This window comes from Scyliorhinus canicula, chromosome 8 (assembly GCF_902713615.1).
Source record: "Scyliorhinus canicula chromosome 8, sScyCan1.1, whole genome shotgun sequence".
Taxonomy (NCBI): Eukaryota; Metazoa; Chordata; class Chondrichthyes; order Carcharhiniformes; family Scyliorhinidae; genus Scyliorhinus; species Scyliorhinus canicula.
The window spans coordinates 169595576-169618225 of record NC_052153.1 but is presented as its reverse complement, the minus strand read 5'-3'; the positions used below and the strand labels follow the sequence as shown (position 1 = coordinate 169618225).

At 45.7% G+C, this 22650-nt stretch overlaps 1 protein-coding gene across 1 annotated transcript in view; it reads right to left on the bottom strand.

The window, feature by feature from the left end:
• Positions 1–22650, bottom strand: part of LOC119970691 (NACHT and WD repeat domain-containing protein 2-like) — a 216904-nt gene that overhangs the window by 22893 nt on the left and 171361 nt on the right. The window contains exons 25-30 of the mRNA XM_038805713.1: positions 18644–18845; positions 17541–17671; positions 17164–17333; positions 9681–9835; positions 6992–7198; positions 2412–2506 (exon numbers count right to left, since the gene is read on the bottom strand). Of these exons, the coding sequence (XP_038661641.1) occupies positions 2412–2506; positions 6992–7198; positions 9681–9835; positions 17164–17333; positions 17541–17671; positions 18644–18845 (960 nt within the window). The remainder of the gene's footprint in view (positions 1–2411; positions 2507–6991; positions 7199–9680; positions 9836–17163; positions 17334–17540; positions 17672–18643; positions 18846–22650) is intronic.

Genomic DNA, 22650 nt, shown 5'->3' with positions numbered 1-22650 from the left:
TCCAGCACCGTGGGGGTATCTAAACCACATGGACTTCAGCGGTCCAAGAAGGTAGCTCACCACCACCTTCTCAAAGGTAATTAGAGATGGCAAGAAATGCTGGCAACTTCCACATTTCTTGAATGAATAAAACAAAGCTCCAAAAACACTCTTCAAGCTCAACACTACCCAGGACAAAATAATTCACTTAAGTGGCACACATTCAGGACCCTAAATATTGACCTCCTGCACTGTTGGTACACAGTGGCAGCAGTGTGCAACATTTACAAGAGGCACTGCAACAACTTGCCACGGTGCCATTGGAAGCACCAACTAAATCCACAACGTCTACCATCTAGAAGAACAAGGGCAGCAGGTGCATGTGAACACCACCACTTGCAAACTTCCCTCCAACTCACACAGACAAATCCTAAATTTCGGGGAAGCATGGTGGCATAGTGCTTAGCACTATGGATTCACAGCACCAGGGTCCCAGGTTCGATTCCCGCTTGGGTCACTGTCTGTGCGGAGTCTGCACATTCTCCCCATATCCGCGTGGGTTTCCGCCGAGTGCTCAGGTTTCCTCCTACTGTCCAAAAATGTGCAGCTTAGGTGAATTGGCCATGCTAAATTACCCTTGAGTTAGATGGGGTTGATGGGTTACGGGGAGAGGACTTAGGTAAGGTGCTCTTTCCAAGAAAGAGCCGGTGCAGACTCGATGGTCCGAATGGCCTCCTTCTGCACTCTAAATTCTATGACTCTAAAGAGTTGCAACACCCAAATAAATAGGTTATTTCCAGAGGTGGAGGACAAATGTGCATGGTGACAGGGAGGTCCAGCCAATCACACCCACATATTTTGGGTCTGCCCAAGACTTGCGAGGCTCGGGACAGCCTTCTTTGAGGCAATGTCCAAGGTTGTGGGGATGAGGGCAGAGCCATACACAAAAGTGGCAGTCTTCGGGGTCTCAGACCAGCCAGAACTCTTCATGGGGAAGGGGCCGATGCCCGAGCCTTTGCCTCCCTAATCACCTGCCGAAGAATCCTGTTCAGCTGGCTATTGGCAGCACCACCTAAAGCTGCAAACTGGCTGTCGGACCCATTGGAATTCCTCCAACTGGAGAAAATAAAATTCACCATCTGGGGGTTGGAAGATGTGAAGGCCATTCACCAACTTGTTCGAAGCAGCTAATAGAGTGGGGGGGGGGGGGGGCGCAATCCACCTACCCTGCACATCTTTGGATTGTGGGGGTGAGCCACACGCAAATACGGGGAGAATGTGCAAACTCCACAAGGACAGTGACCCGGGGCCAGGATCGAACCCAGGTCCTCAGCTAACTTTGTCAATGATGATGGAATTATCTACCATAAAATATGAAAATCAATAAAAACAGTTTTCTTTTAAAGTTTCCGACACCCAAGAGGGCCACTCAGTCGGTTAAAGCAGAGATATCCAACCTCATTCCACTTGGTCCATAGCACTGCACATCACAGCTCTTCATGTATATCCAATAAAATCCCGCCTGTGATGTTCTCAATTTGAGTCTTAAGTGACCAGTTAATTTAGTCAAAAGGCTCTTCTCCCCATTGTGTCTTCCTAGCCCACTTGCCCTACCACACTGGCTGCATGCTGGGGAATATGCCTGTTATGGGCCAGGGTTTAGAGAACTCCAAAGTGTATCATGGAGTTTACCTGACCCACAACCTTTACTAGATTGCGGTATGGGGAGCACATGGCCCACTCTACAGGTGTGGTACAGCAGAAACAGAAAAGTATTTTTTAAAGCAAAACAATGTTTATTCTATGAACTCAAGTTAACCTTTTTAAAACATACAGTGAACATCTTAGCAACCATCAATTCAAATACAACCCCCAAAGAATACAACACTAAGTAATCCTTTAAGCTTTCATTTTAACATCCATAAGGCTTAAAACACCTTTTATCAGAAGCACATCAGGTTAAAGTCACTACTGTTATTAGTTTTAAATCACCAGGATCGATTTACAGTCTTTAGATCACAGACAGAGACTCTAATACACCTTCTGGCTGTGACTGCAGCTATCCAGCTCTGAAAAACAAAACTAAAACACACCCTGCAGCAAACAGCCTAAAACAAAAGTAAAAAGCTGACAGACAGCCCAGCTCCATCCACACTCTGACATCACTGATAAACACCCATTTCTTAAAGGTACATTTCCTAAACACCCATTTCTTAAAGGTACTCTCTATACAGATACTCATATACTCACCCATTTATAAACACCCATTTCTTAAAGGTACTCTCACTATAGATACTCATATACACACCCATTTATAAACACCCATTTCTTAAAGGTACTCTCACATAACAATGCCTGTCATGTTTAATTGCTTTTGAGCCATTCTGAATCGCTGAAACATTTGAGTTGTCAAAGTGGAGCTCACTCATTACCTGTTTGCCTTCACAACACCAAACACAATTCGGTCAGCAGTGCTCGTGATTGCAATGCAACAGACGTTTGGTTCATTTTTTAAACGCTTCCGGACCTGAACATAAAACATAATTTTGAAAAATGTTTTAGTTTATCAACACCTATGAATGTTTGCATTTATCTATCCATCTATGATAATATACATGCTTCTACAACTTGCAATTGTTTAACAGCTTCCTACATCTGAGTACATTCAATTGTGGCTCAGTTAGTAGCAATGCTTAACTGTGAAGAACAAGTTCTGCATTCCAGCCCTACTCCAGGCTTGAGCACAAATACCAAGGCCGACACTTGGCATGCACAGTAAGCCATGTCATATTATGAGCTTTCAGTCCATACCTTTAAAAATTAGACACAAACAAGCTGTTAAGATGACTGCCGCAAATCTTACGACTCTAGGCATTTCATCTACTAACAGTATCAAGTTCCTGGAAAATACCTAATTAAATATGGATATGGGGAGGTTACTCACAGTCATTTATGGAATTCACACATCTCATTGCTTAGGGATGGACCAATGCCTAAAGACAATAAAGTTTCCAAAACTGCCTGTCTCCATGTTTCGTGTTGGACAAAAGGGAAGATTGAAACTCTGGCCACTATCAACTCCCCATTGTATGATGATGCCCTCCCCAATCCACTGTAGAGTGGTCAGAAGTGTTAATCCAGTGGTCATGTAGTCAAAGCTGGTTTCAGGAACTGTACGCTTACTTCAACAGGACCCAGCAGATGGATGAGAACCATCAGTCATGAGCCACTTTGAAAACCAGATTCTGTAACCAGCTATAGGCCGTCATGCAGCGAAACCTGGTCCAGATTCAAAGTCCATCTGAGAAACAACCTCCTAGATCAATCCCCGCAATCTACTGTGAACACTTCATTTCACAAGACCTTCACTTCACCTTTATTGAAATCACCAAATCCATTCAAGAAACCAAAGACCTGTCACGGTAGAGACTGAAAATCATAAATCAGAGACTGAGTTAACTGTAATCTGTTTATCTGTATTCAATCTTTGTGTTGCTTGTGTGTATTTGTGGGTGACTGTGTTAATTCAGGGTGCGCATGTGAGTATAAATACCCTTTTTTATTTTAGACCTATGAAAGCTTGTTGCTGCATAATTTTAACTGGCATACACACTCCGAGGGTGCCTAAAGACACACTTCTTTCCATACAGAACATACTGATAATGGGTAGTAAGAGAGTTGAAATATATTCTGTCCATGACACAGTCTAATGCAGTACTAAGGGTGGGCAATTTGTTTGATGGAGGTACAATTTTTCAAATGTATAATTAAACCAAGGTCCCATTTGCCTACGCCAAAGAATATAAAAGAGGCCGTAGCACTATTTTTGGAAAAAGAGTACAGGGGATATCCCTGGTGTTCTCAATCAACATCACCAAAACAGATTATTTGGTCATTATCATATTGCTGATGGTGGGAGTTTGTTGTTTGTATATTGGCTGACATGCCAACAGTAACTACACCTCAAAAGTACTTCATTTTCTGCAAAGCATTTAAAACCTCCAGTGGTTGTGAAAAGCAATATGTAAACATGAGTCTTTATCTTTTCATATGAAACAAATTATTTAGTGTTATGAATATTATTATGTGGTAGCCATTTTGCATACTGCAAGGTAAATCATTGGTAAATCCGTTTTCATTGCTAAAGGAATATCATTCGGGAAACTGGGAAAACACCCAAATCTGTTTCAAACAATGCCTCAGTCTAATGTATTCTCCAAATGACTATTAACTTGTACGATTGATCATAATTCCACCATCTGTTTTTAACATTTAGAGTAGCCAATTCATTTTTTTCCCCCAATTAAGGGCCAATTTAGCGTGGCCAATCCACCTATCCTGCGCATCGTTTGGATTGTGGGGGTGAAACCCACGCAAACACAGGGAGAATGTGCAAACTCCACACGGACAGTGACCCAGGGCCGGGATCGAACCTGGGACCTCGGTGCCGTGAGGCAGCAATGCTAACCACTGCGCCATTGTGCTGCCCCATTCCACCATCTTTAACTGAAAGTCAAAGAAAGTAAAAGATCTTGAATTTTCTCATGCCCTTGATGTCCTTAGGACAGTCCAAAGTATTCTGTGGATAATGAAGTACTATCAAACTTTGGTCACTGTTGTAACAGAGGGAGTCACAGCAAGTTCTCCACAAACAGCAATGGGATTCATGACCAGGAAACTTAATTCAAAAATGTTGCATTAGGCATAGATTTTAGCTAGGAATGCCCGTGCTCTTTTTTGAATGGTACAATGGAATGTTTTACATTCCCTTGAGAGAACAGATAATGTCTGTATTTAATGAAATACCTCCAACAGTGACAGCTACTGCATTGAAGTACCAGCCCCAAATATTTGCTCTGGAGTGGAGCTTGAAACCCCAACTTTCTGACTGAGGCAAAAGTCAAGAACTGCTCTTTCCTTTCCTTTGCGACTCACTTCCTAGATCCTTCGTTCTTCCTCCAGACTTTCGAAGGCATTTCCAAAACCTTTCTCCATCCCTTCCCCCTCTATTCCTTTCCAATTGGGTAGAGAATTTGGCTGCCACTAAATGATCCACTTCTACTTCACAAAATCCAGCATGGTGGTGACATTGAGCAGCCAATTGTAAGAGTTCTATTGCTAGCACATAAGTGTGTTAAGGTATCCACTGTTGAATATGAATGACCACATTCTGTCGTTGGGGTATTTTACCGCCGTTTGGAAGGGCACTGGATAGGCTTCCTACCATAAGCAGTGGGTGATAAAGTTAAATATTCAAATGACTTATTAAGGGCCACTTTGCCAGGCCATTGGCATTTTGCCAATGGCGGACTGGACCCCGCTGTCAGGTGGGGAGGCCACTAGCTGAAAGCAGGCAGCTTCCCAACGGCAGCCCGGGGAAGGAGGTTTTTTTAATTCGAAGTGGAGAGTCATGAATACCGCCCAGTCCATCACACGGACCTGCCTCCCATCCATGGACTCCTTCTACACCTCCCGCTGCCGGGGGAAAGCGGGCAGCATATTCAAGGATCCCTCACACCCAGCTTACTCACTTTTCCAACTTCTTCCATCGGGCAGGAGATACAGAAGTCTGAGAACACGCACGAACAGACTCAAAAACAGCTTCTTCCCCACCGTCACCAGACTCCTAAATGACCCTCTTATTGACTGACCTCATTTACACTACATCCTGTATGCTTCAACCGATGCCAATGCTTATGTAGTTACATTGTATATCTTGTGTTGCCCTATTATGTATTCTCATGTATTTTCTTGAATTTTGTTTAATTCCCTTTTCTTCCATGTACTGAATGATCTGTTGAGCTGCTTGCAGAAAAATACTTTTCACTGCACCTCAGTACACGTGACAATAAACACATCCAATCCAATCCAATCCAATCCAGGCTGCGAGGAGGCAGCCCCCATATCCCCTGCGATTACCTCAGAGGGGTTTCATTGACAAGGAAATCAAGGATTATGAGAGACAGGCAGGAAAGTGGAGTTATGGCCACATCAGATCAGCCATCATCTTATTGACTGGCAGAGTGGACTCAAGGGGCAGAGTGGTCTACTGCTGATCCTACTTATATTCCCTTCCATCAATATAATTTTGTTATCATTTCAGTTTAACTTCTGTAGGATGCTAGGCCTCTTCCCTCCTCAGTAGTGCCCCCTCTAACACCTGGCACGGTTGAGGCGCCTGACCTTCTGGCCAATTGACCTCCTCCCGAGTGAGGTGAGGTCTCCAGTTATTTACACTGAGCATTAACCGGCTGTGGCCCTGCCAGCATCGGCCATGGTGCATTCACCACCAACCTTTTCAGTGGTGGGGTGGGAACGCCCCGCGATCTGAAAGATTCTGCCCAAGATCCCAAGTGGGGACTAAAGTTCACGACCTGAAACGTGTGGTTACCAGGGCAGGTCAAAGGCTAGGAATCTTACGGCAAGTAACTCACCTCCTGACCCCACAAAGCCTTCCCACCATCTAAAAGTGTAATGGAATCGTCCACTTGCCTGGATGAGTGCAGCTCCAAATACTCTCAAGAAGCTCAAAACTATCCAGGACAAAGCATCTCGCCTGATTGCTCCCCCTTCCACAGACATTCAATCCCTCCACCACCGACGAACAGTGGCAGCCGTGTGTACCATCCACAAGATGCACTGCAGTAACTCACCAAAGTTCCTTCGACAGCACCTTCCAAACCCACGCCCACTACCATGTGGAAGGACAAGGGCAACAGATGCTTGGGAACCCCACCACCTGGAGGTGCCCCTCCAAGTCACTCACCACCCTGACTTGGAAATTTATCGCCATTCCTTCACTGTCGCTGGGGCAACATTCTGGAACTCCCTCCCTAACAGCACAATGGGTGTACCTTCACCTCAGGGACTGCAGTGGTTCAAGAAGGAAACCAACCACCACCTTCTGAAAGGCAACTAGGGATGGGCAATAAATGCTGGCCTAACCTGTGACACCCACATCCCATAACAAAATTAAAGAAAACAAGAGCTATAAAGAAAGTAATGCTTTTACCTTCCCAGTCTGCAAGTCCCACAAAGTGACATAACAAACTTTCTCAGTGTCATTGTAATTTGACAGCACCAGATAGCTGCCACTGTATGTCAATGCAGCAATGTGCAGGAATAGCATGGATGTCCTGTCTTCAAGGGTCTGGATGTGAGACTCAGTGTCCAAGCTGAAGATGGCGAGATGATGTGCAAAATAGGAGCAGACAATAATCTGAAACAGAGATTGCACTTAAAGTCTGGAATTAATATTGCTATCAAATACTTTTCCTCTTTGTTCGTTCATTCACTTGACTTGAAGACATTGACTCAGACTGGTCTACAGTTCTTCAGATCCCAGCATCACTCTAATATTTTCCTACTGCCCGATCTGAGCCCAGACTGAGTTGATTGTTATTTATCTGTGGGAATGTATTGATGCCGTACCTACTCCTATCTTCATCTACATGTGCATCGCCAATGATCAGGAGCACAAACTCTGCCTAATTTCCTTCTCCTCCATAGCCCACGAGATACTGATACTCCACTTGGCTGCCAATTCAACTGACATCACCTAACACCATCATGGAAGCATGGGCGCTAGAAGAATGCAGCAGGTCCAGAGAAGCCCTACACACTAGCTAATTGACAAGGGAAATGAAGATGGCCTTTTCATATCAAAATGAAATACCAGCAGAGACCAGAATGAATGCACCTGGATCCCCAGTTTCTATGGTTGTATAATCATTTTCACCCTAAGTAATTGGAATAATTCCTAGAACTATTTTTGTTCTATGCATGGCCCAAAGACTGATGTGGCTGAAGTGGATTCTGGTAATGTGGCACTGGCACTATTACTGGGGAAAGTGGGGCCAGTATCATTGGGACAATGTACACTGGGACCATTGCTCTGGTGAGCCGCATAACTCAGGAAGTAGAGAGGATTTTAAACAAAATAGTGGGGGAAAGGGATCAAATTTTGAAGGTGTGATACATCAAATAGTAGAGACAAAGCGGCACGGTGGCACAGTGGTTAGCATTGTTGCTTCGCAGCACCAGGGTCCCAGGTTCGATTCCCGGCTTGGGTCACTGTCTGTGCAGAGTCTGCACATTCTCCCTGTGTCTGCGTGGGTTTCCTCGGGGTGCTCCGGTTTCCTCCCACAAGTCCGAAAGATGTGCTATTCAGTGAATTGGACATTCTGAATTCTCCCTCTGTGTACCCGAACAGGCGCCGGAATGTGGTGGCTGGAGCCTTTTCACAGTATCTTCATTGCAGTGTTAATGTAAGCCTACTTGTGACAACAATAAAGATTATTATTATTAAAGCAAGAGAAAAAGGTAAACGCACCATGATAGAGAGAACAAATCTATGAGTAAATCAGCAGGTAAAGTGAACAGTTACAAAAATAATAAAATGACAAATCTAAAGGCCCTACATCTGGAATCACACAGTGTTTGAAACAAAACATATTTACCAAAAGCGCAAATAGAAATAAATAACTCCAATCTGATAGCCATGATAGGGTCATGCCTGCAGGGTGACGTATTGGGACCTGGATATTGATGGGTACATGACATTTTGGAAGGATAAGAGCTAGGAAATGGTGGAGGGATGGCTTTCATTAATGATGCTTTTAGCACAATAGAGAGGGATGGTTAGCACTGTTGCCTCACTGCGCCATTGACCCGGGTTCAATTCCGGCCTTGAGTGACTGCCGATGACGAGTTTGCATGTTCTCCTCGTGTCTGCGTGGGTTTCTTCTGGGTGCTCCAGTTTCTTCCCACAGTTCAAAGATGTGCATGTTAGGAGAATTGGCCATGTTCAATTGCCCCTTAGTGTCCAAGATTTTAGGTTAGGTGGGATAGGGCCTAGGTATGGTGCTCTTTCAGAGTGTCAGTACAGACTCCAATGTTCTGCACTGTAGGGATTCTATGGGCGGGATTCTCCGGTCGCCGAAGGTGAAATCGTGTTCGGCGATTGGCGTATTGACAGACTACTCGCAGAGTACGCCGCATGCCGTATCGACGGCCTCAGGCTATCAATGCCTATGGGGAGTTGTACGGGGCATGGATTAGCAGAGGGGATATGAGGGACCATGGTGTAGAAGACCATAGGTTGGCATTGGGAGTATGGGGGGACACGTTAATTGGAGTGATCAATGTGATCTTGTCAGCATTGTCTACAGTACCTAAATAGAGTTCAATCACACTATTCACCTCTGACTGGCACATGGGCCCAAAGGTTCCACAGACTGTGATCCTCATGCAGATCATGAACCATGTCCACCCATGGGGGAGCTGCCATTTCAGTGACTCCACCACACACTCCACAGCTTCCTGCTGCACTCTAAATAAAGTGCTCAAGCTAGAGAGAGTGAAAGCAATGAAATGAAATGAAAATCGCATATTGTCACAAGTAGGCTTCAATGAAGTTACTGTGAAAAGCCCTTAGTCGCCAATGGGTCAAACTTCCGACTATAACTTTGGTGGAAGATGTGTAGAAACCTTGGAGAAACAGGACAACTAGCCACTTCTGCCATTTTCGTTGATCTTCAGCATAATTTATGATGGGAGATTGGGAGAAATCTGTGCAATTTTACTCTGCAAAATTCAAATGCTTAGAATATTTTAAATGCTTAAATGTTTTAGCACAATAACATAGTTCAACTTGGTGAAAAAGAATGCATTTAAATGCATTCTTACATTGACTTTCTCACCTTCTCATCACCACTTAGTAGATACTGGTCAATTGGGTTAGACTTCTCGTTGGAGAACTGCTTTAATATTTCCATTTCTTTCTTCACTTCCTTTTCCAGCCGCCTTTTTCGAGCTGTTTTTGTCTCATTACGCTTCTCCCAGGGGGTGAGAAATGCTGCAATTACACAGGGACACTGAGTCATGGCTTCTTGAATAAAATTGCAATCACATACCCACAGAGGATTTTTTTCACAGAACATGGGAGTTGCTAACCAGGCCAACATTTGTTTCCCAAAGGCAATTGCTCTTGAGAAGGTGGTTGTGAGCTGCATTCTTGAAAACCATCTGGTGTAGACACACCCACAGTGCTGTTAGGAAGGGAGTTCCAGGGTTTGACCCAGCAACAGTGAAAGAATGGCGTTATAGTTCTAAGTCATGATGTGGTGTCACTTGGAGGGGAACTTGCAGATGGTGGTGTTCCCATGTATCTGCCAGCCTTTTCCTCCCAGGTGGTAGAGGTCACAGGTTTAGAAGGTGCTGTTGAAGGAGCATTGGTGATTGCTCCACATCCATAGGGTACTGATCTCACAATTAAACCACCTTTTATTTCCAGTTCCTGACGCTCAGATGCACCTGCCCCCTGTTCATTGGTGATGTTGTTTTCCTTCGCCCGATTTTCTCTCCACTCCCCGACTTTCTCTCCTCTCCCTATCCCTTGACGAGTTTGACTCCCTTCCTGGGTAACAGTTCCATGAATGATGGTCTCCACTGAAACCTCATCCAATTGGCCACTATTCAATTTTGCCTTTTGATGTTGCATTTTAGATGGAGACCTGTCAAGAATTTCAAAGCCAGGTCCTCACTCAGTATCCACAAGTGGACACAGTAATTTTATAGCAATCAGCACGGGGAGCTGGCCAATTCTTCCTTCTCTAAAGTGAGCTGTTTGAGATTGGCTAAAACAATACAAGCTGGAGACTGATCCTTGGACCTTTTTGCTCCTCACGGCTCAGAAACAGCAGAGTCAAATTTAGCATTAGTTTTTTCAGTGTGGGCAAGTTGTGGGTGGAAGGAAAAGCTCCATGAGGAGCTCTATCCCTAGACTGGCGCTGTGTTCAATGTGATACCCAACTGTGCACGGAGCTCAACTTTAGTGTCTGGCTATTTTAACTCCTTATTTGCATATTCCTCAACTGGCACAAGTGATGCCAACATTGATAAGAGACGGAGTGCATGCATCAGGCCTGAAGATTCTGGGCATGCAAGAGAACTGTCCCCAGCATGAAGTTAGTGTGGGAGAGGAGGTTTGAGTTAAGATCCTGCTGTCGTCAAGAAGAGGCAATGCTGAGGTTTAGGGTGCTCAGAGAGCACTCTTCCCCCTTCTTGCTTCATGGATCCCACATGAAGGAAAAGAAAATCGGTGTGATATAAAGCGGACTGTCAATTCACTACAAGCCCTTTTTACACTGTTGGCAAAGACTAATTCTATCCACCCCCTCCCAATGGTTCACCAGATACTTTATTTTGGTTCAGTCACAATCTACCATTTCCCGTTGATTTTCTTAGTAACGAAAAGCATTTTGCTTCCATTAACTCCCTGAAATTTTACTTGTGTTGCTCCTTTAAGGAAAGGAATTTGTTGAATACACATGGGAATGAGTTTTCTCGAGCGCCTATTTAAAATAAAAGTAATTGGCTGGACCTTTCCAGCTGTTTACGTCGACGGGATCTTCTGGTTCTACTGACGGCACATTTCCGCAGCGGGTTTCCTGGCAATGAGGGGTGCATTTACAGAGCAACCTGCTGTGTGTTTTGCAGTGGCAGGAGGCGACCCCCCCGTCACTGGTGGCAGAATCCTTTGGTGCCGCTGATGGCTATGGCAGTTTCCATGGCTCACTCACCCCGCTGCCGGCAAAGCTGCCACGGGGCTCGGCAGGACCAGAAGTTCCTGTGGTGAATTACAATCTAGTAATTCACACTGTGTTATATTGTATGTGTTGTGTTCTTGTAAGCTCGGTATACGAGCAGTTGCGCGGCTCTGCCCAGAGGGGGAGATGAGGAGTTTGTACTGGGCTCCACCCTTGGCTCCGCCTATGGTTCGCCCATGGCTCCTCCCACTAACCGGAAGTATAAAGCTTTGGAGTCATGAGCCTGCCTGCCAGTTCATCTCGTCGCCACAAGGCTCTGTTGTAAGACTATTAAAACCACTGTTCACTTCCAACCATGTGTCTTGTGAATTGATGGTCGCATCAATTTAATAGTCTTAGGAAACTTGAAGAAAACGACTATGGAATCAGCCCTCAAACCTGATCGACTAGAACTCGACCCGCAGGCTGCAGAGGCAAAATAAATTTTTCAACCAATGTTCCGATGTTTTAAGGCCTACCTGGCTGAATCAAGCACATCAGAAACTACAGAGGAGCAGAAACTCAGTCTACTGCACGCAAGGTTGAGCCACCGTATATCTACTCAACTTAACAGTACTACCTCGTATACGGGGGCCCTAGCCATGCTACATCGAATGTACGTGAGGCCCATCAACGAGGTCTATGTGCGCCACATTTTTACGACCCGCCCCCAGCGCCCCGCGGAGTCGTTGGATGAATTCCTGCGGGAATTAAAGACGTTAGCTCGGGACTGTAATTACCAGGCTGCATCAGCCGAGCAGCATATGGAGCTCGCCATCAGAGATGTGTACGTGGCAGAGCTCAGATCAAACTATGTGCGCCAGCGGTTGCTTGAAAAAGGGGCCCAGAATTTGGAGGACACTGTAGAATTGGCAACTACTGTGGAGGTCTCGTTCCGCAGCCTCACCTCGTTCCCCGTGGACCAATCGACCTCATCCTGGGCCCCCGACCAGCGACTGCTCCAGGCCTGTGCCGCGCGGCCACCCACCCACTACGCAGCCCCAGTGTGCCATTTTTGCGGACAGCCCCAGCACCCACGTCAGTACTGCCCGGCCCGCAATGCAACCTGCAGCAGCTGCGGTCGCAAGGGACACTATGCCCGGGCCTGCCTGGCAAAGAAATCCCCCTCTCCAAACTCTCCAGCAGCCCAGAGCACTCGTTTTCAAAACTCACAGGCCCGCAGGCCCTGAAATGCTGCGGCCTGTACTCCGACGCCACCCCCACCCGACACGTGCGATTCATGGGGGCTGCCATCTTGGCAACCCCCCTCCACACGTCCGGCCACGTGCGACTCATGGGGGCCGCAATCTTGGGCGCCACCTTCCTCGCCGCCCGCCACATGCGAGCCACGGGGGCGGCCATCTTAGGATCCATCCTCTTCAAACTCTGAAACTCACCTCGACGACTGCGAACTCAGAGGGCAGTCATCACGGGGCCACTCCAGCACAGCTGATCGAGCCGCCGACTACCCGCAACTCAGCGCGGTCACGTGGACCAGTCACGTCCAAAGCACCTCCGCAACTCAATGATGACCGTTAAAATCAATGGGTACAGGACACCGTGCCTCTTTGACTCCGGGAGCACCGAGAGCTTCGTACACCCAGATCTGGTAGGACACTGTTCGCTCCCTATCTTCCCTGCACGGCAAACTATCTCCCTCGCTTCAGGCTCACACTCCGTTCAACTCCAAGGGTGCACCGCCGCGACCCTAACGATCCAGGGCACTAGCTACGCTAACTTCCACCTATACGTGCTCCCCGAACTCTGCGCCCCACTCATACTGGGACTCGACTTCCAGTGCAACCTCAAAAGCCTCACACTCAGCTTCGGCGGGCCCTTGTCCCCACTCACTATCTGCAGCCTCGCTACGCTAAAAATCGACCCCCCTCCACTCTTTGCCAATCTCACGCCGGACTGCAAACCCGTAGCCACCCGCAGTAGGCGATACAGCCTGCAGGACAGGGTGTTTATCAGAACCGAGATCCATAGGCTCCTACGTGAGGGGATCATAGAGGCCAGTAATAGCCCCTAGAGAGCTCAGGTGGTGGTCGTCAAGACCGGGGAAAAATTCCGAATGGTAGTGGACTATAGCCAAACCATTAATCGGTTCACACTCCTCGATGCGTACCCCCTCCCCAGGATTGCAGACATGGTGAATCAGATCGCCCATTATAAAGTCTTCTCCACGGTGGATCTGAAGTCTGCATACCACCAGCTCCCAATCCGCCCGGAGGACCGCCACTACACGGCGGCCGAGGCCGACGGCCGCCTCTTCCACTTCCTCCGGGTTCCCTTTGGCGTCACGAATGGGGTCTCGGTGTTCCAACGAGCAATGGACCGAATGGTGGACCAGTATGGGCTGCGGGCCACGTTTCCGTACTTGGATAACGTCACCATCTGCGGCCATAATCACCAGGACCACGACGCCAACCTCCACCGATTTCTCCAGACTGCCCAGTCTAGCCATCCTCGGCTATGTTGTGGAAAACGGAGTCCTGGGCCCCGACCCGGACCGCATGTGCCCCACTTAGAACTCCCTCTCCCTCATTGTCCCAGGGCCCTCAAAAGGTGCCTGGGATTTTTCTCATATTATGCCCAGTGGGTCCGTCAGTATGCGGACAAGGCCCGCCCACTATTTAAGGCCACACTCTTTCCTCTATCAGATGAGGCTCACTAGGCCTTCACCTGCATCAAGGAGGACATCGCCAAAGCAGCCATGCGGGCGGTGGATGAATCCGTCCCTTTTCAGGTAGAGAGCGCTGCCTCAGAGGTGGCTCTCGCAGCCACACTAAATCAGGCAGGGAGACCAGTCGCCTTTTTCTCCCGAACCCTCTCTGCTTCGGAACTTCGACACTCCTCGGTCGAAAAGGAAGCACAAGCCATCGTGGAAGCTGTACGTCACTGTAGGCACTACTTGCAGGTAGGAGGTTCACCCTCATCACCGACCAAAGATCGGTTGCCTTTATGTTTGACAACTCACAAAAGGGCAAAATTAAAAATGATAAGATCCTACGGTGGAGGATCGAACTCTCCACCTACAAGTACGATATCATGTACCGACCGGGGAAGCTTAACGAGGCCCCAGATGCCCTGTCCCGCGGCACGTGCGCCAGCGCGCAAGACGACCGCCTGAAAGCTATCCACAATGACCTCTGCCACCCGGGGGTCACCCGGCTCGCCCACTACGTTAAGGCCCGAAATCTGCCTTTCTCCACCGAGGAGGTAAAAGCCATCACCAGGGATTGCCCAATCTGTGCGGAGTGCAAACCGCACTTCTATAGACCAGACAGGGCCCAGCTGGTAAAAGCCTCCCGGCCCTTTGAACGCCTGAGCATCGATTTCAAAGGGCCACTCCCCTCGACCAATCGGAATGTGTATTTTCTAAACGTAATAGACGAGTTCTCCTGTTTCCCCTTTTGCTATCCCGTGCCCCGATATGACCTCCCACACAGTCATCAGAGCCCTGCATAGTGTCTTCACCCTGTTTTGTTTCCCCAGCTATGTACACAGCGACAGGGGTTCGTCCTTTATGAACGACGAGCTGCATCAGTACCCGCTCGACAAGGGCATTGCCTCGAGCAGGACTACCAGCTGCAACCCCAGGGGGAACAGGCAGGTGGAGAGGGAGAACACGACGGTCTGGAGGACCGTCCTACTGACCCTCCGGTCCAGGAAGCTCCCGACCTCCCATTGGCAGGAGGTCCTCCCCGACGCGCTCCATGCTAATAGGAGGGTCTCCTATGCACAGCCACCAACCAGACCCCTCACGAGCGGCTATTTGTTTTTTCCAGCGGCACTACCACGGGGGTTTCGCTCCTAGCATGGTTGAAGACACCAGGCCCGGTTCTCCTCGGGAAGCACGACCGGACCCACAAAACTGACCCACTCGTAGAGAGAGTGCTCCTACTCCACTCGAACCCTCAATATGCGTTCATCGAATACCCTGACGGCTGTCAGGACACTGTTTCCCTCCGGGACCTTGCGCCTGCAGGTTCCAGCTCCGACACTACTACCGCCGAGGTACCCCTCACACTACACCCCACCCAACCCCCCATGCCTGCAGGTTCACTGCCCGTGCTCCGCGGCTCCGCGGCTATGGTTTTCCGGCGCTCCCCGTCACCAGCCAAACCAGTCGGGTACGAAGCTCGGACCGAATCACCCCCGGAGTCCGCCATGGTACCCTCGCCGACCGCTACCACCCAGCCACCAGAAGAGGCTGCAACCCCGGTGCTTCGCAGATCTCTGAGGACGACTCGACCGCCGGACTGACTCAATTTGTAGGCCCATCACCCCCGCTGGACTTGATCTTTTTACAGGGGTGAATGTGGTGAATCAAAATCTAGTAATTCACACTGTGTTATATTGTATATGTTGTGTTCTTGTAAGCTCGGTATACGAGCAGTTGCGCGGCTCTGCCCAGAGGGGGAGATGAGGAGTTTGTACTGGGCTGCACCCTTGGCTCCGCCCATGGTTCCACCCATGGCTCCTCCCACTAACCGGAAGTATAAAGCTTTGGAGTCGTGAGCCTGCCTGCCAGTTCATCTCGTCGCAGGCAGGCTCTGTTGTAAGACTATTAAAACCACTGTTCACTTCCAACCACATGTCTTGTGAATTGATGGTCACATCAGATCCCACTGCTGGGAAATGCTGGAAAATCCCACCCATGATCTATTCTTTCAGAAACCATGCTAACTAGTCCTTTAGATGGCTGCAATGTTTAAAATGGCATTAAAAATTAGAAGACAATTTGGCTGCACTAATACATGTTTGTAACGAAATCCCAGCAAAATCTGTCAATATGATGTCCAATTCTTTTAGAAAGCTCTTTAAACGCTGACATGTCAGATGTGATAGACTCCCCCACTCAGGAAACTGAACTGTAATTAGGAGGTTTGTACTGTTCTCTTTTATCTAATCATTGGATATTCCAACAATTGTAGAGCTCTAAAAAAATCCAAAGCATTACTAATTTCCTCCTTTGAAATGTATCTAACCAGCCTAGACAACTTATGGATATTTAATCCTTACGGTTTCTGCTAGTCCTGCCATATTTAATTACATTTGTCTATAACCTTCGAACTCATCCGCAACAAGATATCCATCCAGTTGCTTTCTAAAAGAATTGGACATCATATTGACTGATTTTGCTGCGATTTTGTTACAAATATGTATTAGTGCAGCCAAATCTTCTTCTAATTTTTCATGCCATTTTAAGGCATTTTCATTTGATAACCAACTCCTCTGGTTCTCTGCTTGTGGTCCAAATGGAATGATCTATCTGACATTTACACTATCTCTGCTTTGCAGAATTTGAATCATGTACCCCCTCAATATTATTTTCTCTGAATTAAACTAAATTGTATCCAGGTCAAAAAGCATTAAGCATGGTATTGCAGAACCCCATCAACATTAGATTTTCAACTTGTTTCCAAAGGTCATCTCGAAATTACAAAGTGTAAGGCCCAGTATTCTTCCCTATTATCTCAAGGTGTCTCATAGGTGGCAGGGTTTGGATTCATTGTAGATAATCAACCTGCAATATTTCTGTACCTCCACAAAATAGTCACACTCGCAACACAGCACTGAATATCTGTACCTCCTGATCCTTTTGTCTCTCTTCCTTTTTTCCTCTTGAGCAGAAGTTCTTTGCAGAAATTGTCATTTGAGTAGGAGGGGAAGGCATTTAAGAGAAGTTGCTCTTTATACGTGGGTCGGATCCGTTCCTTTATAGATCCACTCTTCAGGTTCCAGATAACAAGGTGATCTCTTTCCAGAGAAAGAAATAAGCATTACTCTTCAATAATAATTAATTTTATGAATTTTGTTTGTACGGTCCCAAAAGCTACATTTCTATGAGAGAGAAACTATGACCAGATTATACCTTGTGCAACACTGGGGTAAAATACATTTTAGCAGCTTTCATCCTTGACAAACATTCCATTCCATAGTGTCACCTGGGAAGTGTATCCTCACCTGTATTCAGACAGCCCTAGCAGCAGATCGCCTGGCAAGATTCTGTATTCATGTTTCAGACAAGGGATAATATACAGGCCAGTCAACTTCTTGGAGAACTTTTTCTTCAGAAGATCATACATCAGAAGAGTCTGAAGTAAATACAAAATAGCGAATAATAAAATGGCATTTTCACACCTGCATTTGTGCGTGGGTGCATGTGTGTCAGAGGGCAAAAGTTAATTGGTGTAAGGTAGTGTCAAGGTAGACTGAGCTGTGAAGAGTATAGGAATCTGTAATATTTCAATATTTATTCTTTCTGATTATCGCTATGGTGAAGGGCGCTAACCAAAGCCAAACTTTTCTCTTCAATGGACACGGCTACACTGTTGTATATTTAAGGAATTTCCTGCTTTGTAAATTATAATTTTTTGATTTTGATGAGCAGAATGAAGCTTCGTTCAATAAGATACAAGAGTATGTTGTTTGTAGCTCGCAAAGATTTGGAACATTATTGTCTATCATGTCAGTTGGGTATAATATCTATCGAGATTTGCAGTTTTATATCGATAAGAAAGCAACCGTGATCCCATTCTTCATTGAAAAAAAGCATTTTACCCAAAAAGAGTTGATGGTTTAAAATGCAGAACAAGACTTAAATAGACAGAAACTTGCAGTGCAGATTTTGACCAGTTCCATGGATGATGGAAGAAAAGATGCCCTGCAAAGGTCTTGGATTATTTACGTGGGCCCCAGAGCTCCACCAGGGTGTCACGACCTCTAGGAATCAAAAATATAATTTGGGCCAATGCTGAGCTGGGATCCCCGCCCTCCACAAACTCGTTCCCACCCTTCCAACCCGCCTTTTGGGGCCAAATCTGGCAAGCTGCATCTGGATGTCATATTGTCACCCATTCTGCACCCCATCCCATTTTCATTTCCAGTGAAGTCAGTGGATTGGGAGAGATGGAAAATCAGCTGCTGACTCGTTTTAATCTGTTTTATCCTATTGCCAAACCTGCCAAACCCTCTAACCCGCTGACAGTTACAGAATCTGTAGTATTTTACATGTGGTCCAGACTGACACAGTTTTGCATTATAACAGTGAGAAAGGAGTAACATACCTGAAAAATGGGCCTTGATGTGTCTGTGAAAGTAGCTGTGCCCTTATCGGAAAGGATGTATAGTTTCGTATCCCTCACTAGTACAGTGTTCATACTTTCAATCAGTCCCCGCTCCAACTGGACTGCTTTTCCTTTGTACTTGGATTTTCTTATGTTCCAGATGGATATAACTTCTGCATTTAAGCTCATACACACAACGTAACTAAAATAAAAAGAGATGCAACCTCTTGAAAGAAATTAATCAAATCAGTATAGGGTACAGTTATTAGTTGCAGAACCTGTTTCACTTCTTTCTTTTAAAACAATGGAGTGTTATTTTATGTTTCTGCTTTGAGGTAAAAATGACAGATAGGTTCCCTTCTCCCTGTTGTATATTCAAGCCTCTACTCACAAAGCTATCCCAGTGCAGCTACAACACTGACATTTACCTTACAATATAAAGATTGCCCAGGTATATCCTGGCCACAAAAAGCAGGGCAAATCCAACTTGGTCGGTTGCCACCCATCAGCCTCCCCTCGATCATCAGCTCAGTAATGGAAGGTTTATTCAACAGCGCTATCAAATGGTACATACTCAGCAATAACCTGCTCAGTGACATTCAGTTTGGGTTACACCAGGCCACTCATCTCCTGACTTCATTACAGCCTTGGTCCAAACACGGACCAAAGAGCTGAACTCCAGACATCAGGTGAGAGCGACTGCCCTTAAGGTCAAGGCAGCATTTGACTCAGTGTGGTATCAAGGAGCCCTGGCAAAATTTAAATCAATGGATATCGTGGGAAAAATCTCCACAGGTTGAAGTCGTGCCTAGTATGAAGGAAAATGGTTGTGGTTGTTGGAGGTCAGTCATCTCCATCCCAGGACATCATTGCAGGATTTCCTCAGGGTAGTGTCCGAGGTCCAATCATCTTAAGCTGCTTCATCAATGGCCTTCCCTTCATCATAAGGTCAGAAGTGTGGATGTTCGCTGATGATTGGACAATGTTCAGCACCATTCACAACTCCTCAAACATTCAAACCTTCCACCACTGACGAACAGTGGCAGCCATGTGTACCATCTATAAGATGCACTGCAGTAACTCACCAAGGTTCCTTAGACAGCATCTTCCAAGCCCACGACCACTAACATGCAGAAGGTCAAGAGCAGCAGGTATCTGGGAACCCCATCACTTGGAGGTTCCCCTCCAAGTCACTCACCATCCTGACCTGGAAATATATTGCCATTCCATCATTTTGCTGGGGCAAATTCTGGAATTCTCTCCCTAACAGCATTGGGACTGCAGCAGCTCAGAAGGCAACTCACCAGCACCTTCTGAAGGGCAACTAGGGATGGGCAATAAATGGTATTAGGAAAATAAAGGTAGTTTTAATGGATTGATATTTGTATTCGTAAACATTAGAAATAAGGCATAGTTTTAAGTGCATTTATTTTAATGTTTCTGTGCCTGGAGGGCTAAAATCTATAGTTAGATTCATGCTGGGCAAAGGTGTTTGTATATGTATAACCACAAGTGGTTTCAATTCCACTTGTGATTCTATTATGTTTAGAGATGGCTATGATGTGAAGAGTAAATAAAGCAGCAGTGGCTGCTTAGCAACTAGGCTTTGTAATGTAGAGAATCTTGTAAGTTTTAGTTTAGTTAATTTGATTGCAGCTAGAGATAGGTAGTGAGCGAGAAGGCACCTCTGCTAAAATCAGTTTGTTTTAGAAGGCTAAAGAGGGAACATCTCTCTCAGCCTTGCTAGAAGAAACACTGTACGGTGGAGTAATGGTTAAGAAAACAGATGCTGGAAGCCTAAAGTCCAGCTAGTTAAGGAAACTAGAGAAATGAAGAGAAGTTTCCAAGACATCTGGAGATAATGGAACAGACAAAACTGGGAAGCAGAACAGATTACTGTTCAGTAAACATAGATGAAGTAGTGCTGAGGTTTGTGAGAAATTACTACAGTTTGGGAAACATTATTTGAAATAATTGTGGAAATTGGTGGCTGGATCTGGATGGAAGCAGCGGAGTGAAAGCATGATTTAAAAAAAAAGATTTGAAAGCGTGACTTTAGAAAATGGAATTTAAAGTCACTTGTGTGAAAGCCAGAGTTCTGTAAGACAAGGTGGCTCAAGGTATAAAAATCACGTTAGGGGGTGGATTTTGAGGAGAAATCCGTAGACATTCACTTGGGTTCAGAGAGGAGTGTGTCTTACCAGTCATCTTGTGTACTTAAAAAGGACTTTGTGTGTCAATGAGACCATTGTTAAGCTAGTGGGGAGCAAAGGAGTATTGAATTATAATCCAATTTTTTCATGTTGAATTTAAAAAATGCCCTTGTTGTTGAAACTAATTAGCGGACCTGTGACTTTGTTCCTTCTCATTTTATATATAAAAAAGTAGAAGTTACAGTGTTTTGAACCAGGGTTCCAATCTGGGCTCTTCCCATCCAGGTTTAACACCAACTGGCATGGTAACAATGGCCTTTCCAGCGATGCCCACATCCCATGAATGAAGTAAATAAAACTGTTTTGGGCAGTTACTATGACTTCGTAAAGAAATACAGAGAATGTTGCTCTACTAGATCAGCAAAAGCTTTGTGAGGTATTAGGAAAATTGTGCTTAAAAGATACACATTTAAATAGAAGCAATGTTTTGTCTGACTCAAGCTATTGCACGCAGCATTGTACACAATATAGAAAGAGAAAATGGGCAAATGCACAATTGGTTTGGAGGCATCAGAAAGATTACTCCCAGTACACTGCCAGTACATGCAGGACAATACAGAGAGACAGAAAGCAAGTCCCAGAAGCTAAAGAAGAAAGTACCAGAAACCTGGGAATGGGACGGGATGATCTCAGAAAGACTGCAAAGTCATAAGAACATGGTAACAGGAATCTGAACAAGGTCCTGTTCACTGAAGTTAAAGAAAGGGGCAGAAAGAGAGAGACTCCCAGTTAAAGACAGAGTTACAATGTGCTGACCTGGGTGACGTCGGCTTGTGAGAAGCCAGATATCTAGAGGATTACAAAAATTATGCAAGAACTGCAGTTAATGCAGAGGAACATAGTGTAATAGCCATGACTAGGGAGAAAGTATTGAATAAACTAATGGGACTAAAGGCAGATAAGTCTCCAGGACCTGATGGCCTGCACCCCAGGGTATGAAAGGAGGTGGCAGTAGAAATAGTGGATGCATTGGTTATGATTTTTGAAAGACAAAGCTCAATCTACCATTGCCAGCATGTTTTTATGAAAGGTAAGTCATGCTTGACAAACTTCGTTGGGTTCTTTGGTGAATTAAAGAGCAAGGTGGATAATGGTGAACGCATGGATGTGGTATATCTGGACTTCCAGGAGGAATTTGACAAGGTGTCGCATAAAACATTGATCTGAAGGTGAGATCGCAGGGGGTTATAGGTAGAATACTAGATTGGATTTAGGATTGACTGACTGACAGAAAGCAGAGGGTTGAGTTAAATGGGTTCTTCTCCAGCTGGTGAACTGTAACTGGTGTGTGCCATAGGGTTCAGTCCTTGGACCTCAACTTATTACAAACTATATAAATGATCTACAAGCAGGGATAGAGTGTAAGGTAGAAAACTGTACGGATGATACAAAAACAGAGGGGAAACAGTAGAGGAGATACAGATTTTACAGATGGATATAGATAGGCTAGGAGATTGGGCCAAAATTTGGTAGATGGAGTTTAATGTGGATCAGTGTGAGGTTATCCAATTTGGCTGAAAATATAGTGCGGCAAATTATTATCTCTCTCTAAATGGAAAGCAGATTCAAAATGCGTCTGGGCAAAAGAATCTGGGTGTCTTCGTTCATGAATTGCAGAAAGTCTGCAAGCAGGTATAAAATGTAATAAGAAAGGCAAATGGAATGTAAGTGTTCATTTTAAAAAGACCTGAGTATAAAAGTAGAGAAGTAATGTTGCAAATGTATAGGGTGTTGGTGAGATCACATCTGGAGTATTGTGTCCAGTTTTGGTCTCCATATTTGAGGAAGGATGTG